We start from the raw sequence: 3,765 nt of genomic DNA, 5'->3' as shown, positions 1-3,765 counted from the left end.
TAGTTTGATAACTTCTTGATTAATCACTGAAGTTCATGTTAGTTCAAAGTTCACATTAGTTTTACTCTGGTTTTTTCTATTATTTTTATGTTTGTTGTCTTTGAATTGGAGGTGAATCATTTGGCAAATTGATGGAACTGTCATTAATGGCAACTCTGACGACTTAATAAAAGTAAATAATTGAAGATATTTTGTTTTGCACTTATAAACCTCGAAAAAATTGTTATGCTGAAATGTTGTAATATTAATTACAGATATGCCAAAATCTTTCAAAGATCTTCCATTTTTGCGAGCCTTCTCATAGGTACCACCATCTTTGTGAAAAATTTTTAACAGAATTAATTTTCAGTCATTTTTTATAGCTTTTTAGCAGCAACAAACCGCTAAATTTCCAAACGCAGCTGACAAAAACTGCAAAGCGCGCTTGACGTAAAAACAGCACAATTAGTTGTCCACTTTGCAAAATATGGATATTGACACCGTAGCAAATTTTCCTTCGGTCTGAATCAATCAGTTTTAATTCCTCCAGAAAATTTGAATTTGGTATCTGCAAAATAGCTATGGAAGATAGCAGACAAGAAGTAAGCAGTGGAAATTTGTGTGTATTGTCAATTTCTCTTATATATCATCAATTTGTATATTATTAAATTTTTATTCTCTTTAAGCTTTATGGTGCTTTTCAAAAATTGTTATGTTATCAGACTAATCCAAAACACTAAAATTTTTGCAGCAAAAAGTTTTCGAACTCAGAAAGGATGAGATTTAGAGCAATACTTTACTGTGATATCAACTTTCCAACCTGCTGGATAGAATACATTATCAATGTGAAATGTCATTCCTACACTGTACAACGATATAACTTATCATTTCAAAGCATACCAACAAATCAGGCAGTACGAATATTGTGCAAGCACTCGTCAATCCCACGATGATGAAACTATCATTAATTGGATTAAAATAATTGAGGGAGAGATAATTTCTGATATTGCAATCCCTTGCTTGAATAACAATGAGCAGGTGCAACATTATTGCAACAAATAACATTCAAAGAGTAGTTTTTTCCTGAAATTCGTACAATAATCATTATTCGATTACGATATGAATTGGACAAATATTTATAGTTGTGCTTGAAATTACGGGACTTTTTTTCTGGAAAAGAACCATGTGACTCATTTACATTCTAATAGATAATGCCATTTCATCAACTCTTTTACCTTCTGCAATGCATCGAAGATACTACGCTGCCATTAAATAACAAATACAAAGTTTGGGAACTCATTCGATACTTATATTCCAGGAATTAATCAGAAAATTTGCAAGGAATATGCAAAACACATTCCAAACTACATGTGCAGATAGTGGGGAACTTTTAAGCATACAAATACTAACTTTAAATAAGTTACTAAAGTAAATAATTGACCGACGAGTCATTACATTTCTCATTACCCCAAAGTTTCATACAGCGTATTTAAAATCTAGATTATCATCTTGTTGATATACTTTAATATGGAATGTATGAGGAAAAAACAACATTTAAAAGGGTTTCGGATGAAACTGATTCAAATGCACTGGCATATGTGTCGCAAAGTTGTGGTTTCAGCGCCACGATTGGTTATGATAGCATCATGATTACAATATGCTATCAGAATCTTTCCATTTTACTTCCGCAAATGATACTGTAGAAAGTATTCCGGATGATTGTCGAATGTCGAACTTGTAGTTTGGAAATCTCAACTTCGTTGTCAATGTGTCCATTAACACAAAATTCCAACCTGTTGCACAGTTTGAAAAATAAATTAAACAAAAATAGAAAATGTTGAATAAGTTTATTAAATGAGCACTGTTGATTGCACAGATTTTAAACAGGTTATTAAATAGGTAAGGAAAAGAGAAACCGGAATATGTGAAGTCTTATCATAATTGGAACAACACTTCGTAATGTCAATGAGTAGGATTTAATTAGATTGCGACATCGCTGCAAACTTCCCACATCTGGTTGTTCGGAGAAAAGTCTTTTATCAAAACAGCATGGTTTGAAAGAAAAGAACCTTCCACCTTATTTTGTTACTCGGACGAATGAGAAACATGCTGCACAGCAGAATTCGACACTGGTTCAACAGTCGTCGAGAAACTTGGGATAGATATTCAAAGAAGATTTGTTATTTTATTTGGCTTCTGTCATACGTTGCTGGTATAGTGATGAAGCTGAGCTGACCAAAATGTCATATATTTATGCAGTTGTTTTAATGCAGAAATTTGGTATCAAAATTTACAAAATTGTTTCGAAACCGATAATGTAAATGTTGTTAATGATTTTATAATCACAGTTACCAGTGGAACGAGCGTTTTGGACTAAATACCACTCTTAATGAAACGAGAACCAAATATCAAGCCATATATTTTCTGATTCACCTTTTTCTCCCGAAGAAATGCGACGACATGACCCCAACCTTGGACACCAAATTTTATTTTATACAGCAAGTGTTATGAGTTATACCATCGATGAGACCGTCATTGTGCTATAATGAACAAGACGCTCTGCAGTCATCTATAACTTGATTTCTCAAGTAATCATATGTTCGTCACACTTTCATCTTTGTCAACATTTACTGATGCGGTAGAAAGATGTGGGACGACGAAGTGTCGAGCGAATGGAGGCACAAATTTAATTTTTGGGTGGAATGTGGGAAAATTCACAGCCGCACGTGGCCTTTAAACTGTGAGCAGTTGTTTTCGAACTTTACTGAGGGGAAACAAGACAACTAAAATAGTGAGCAGTACATTTAGACTACAATACTTTAAGACTCCGCATCATTACTTCGCAAACTCTTTCTTTCATTTCACGTGGACAAGTTACTTTATTAATACTCATTTTCACGTTATCTGTTGAGAAGGTTGTCCACTAGAAATCCCATTTTTTCTTGGTGTTTTAAATGGAGCAAATGTTTCATGCTAGTTCCGTAAATACATCTTAATGATGACTCCTACAACTTCACCCTAGTGGTTCCTAACCTTTTCTTGACCAGGAACCACTTTGGCTTTTTTATTTGTAGTAGGTTCGAACTACAAGTTCGAAAGTAATAAATTCTGTTGATTTGAAAATAAATTTTAATCAAAACTTTCGAAGTGTTATTTGAAATTATAATATAAAAAGAAGCTACATTTTTAACAGAAAATTCAATCTGGTTTACAAGTTCGGTAATTCTGGAGCTAATTACTATTGCTCAAAGTCATATGGGTATCATTATTTGTTTTCAATCAATTTCCGGACTTATTTTTAATACCAAGAAAAAGCAGAAAACTCTTGTTCGCACAAATATGTTGTGGGGAAAAGCACAAGGTACTGCAAGGCAACTCCCTAAATTGTAGTCTACCCAGCGCACCGCCGCCCACGAAGATCATATTTCAGCTCTTACGGACGATCGGTGGGAAACTACTATCTTACACTCTTTAAACTGTACTGACAAGCCCGAAATGGTAAACTATTTATAATTTAATCATCGTACTGATATTCAGAGAAGAAAAGAATCACAACTTTGTTTGTTAGTCGAACAGAAGGCTTCCTTCATTTCAGATTTCTACTACGTAAAAAGAGAAATTAAGTGACGGCAATAAATAAATAAATCAATTAATTGATTAAATAAATAAATAAACGAATAAATAAGTAAATAAATAAATATATATATATATATATATATATGTATATATATATATATATATATATATATATATATATATATATATATATATATATATATATATATA

At 32.5% G+C, this 3,765-nt stretch overlaps 1 protein-coding gene across 1 annotated transcript; it reads right to left on the bottom strand.

The window, feature by feature from the left end:
• Positions 1 to 85: 85 nt before the first annotated feature.
• LOAG_13490 (hypothetical protein) lies at positions 86 to 836 on the bottom strand (the record flags this gene model as incomplete). Its single annotated transcript, XM_003148996.1, has 3 exons — positions 86 to 162; positions 382 to 547; positions 780 to 836. 3 exons carry the CDS (start codon positions 834 to 836, stop codon positions 86 to 88), a joined length of 300 nt encoding a protein of 99 aa, XP_003149044.1.
• Positions 837 to 3,765: the final 2,929 nt, after the last annotated feature.

Source organism: Loa loa, assembly GCF_000183805.2.
Source record: "Loa loa unplaced genomic scaffold supercont3.17, whole genome shotgun sequence".
NCBI classification, from domain to species: domain Eukaryota; kingdom Metazoa; phylum Nematoda; class Chromadorea; order Rhabditida; family Onchocercidae; genus Loa; species Loa loa.
The sequence above is the reverse complement of the archived record's forward strand: the minus strand, read 5'-3'. Positions and strand labels throughout refer to the sequence as shown.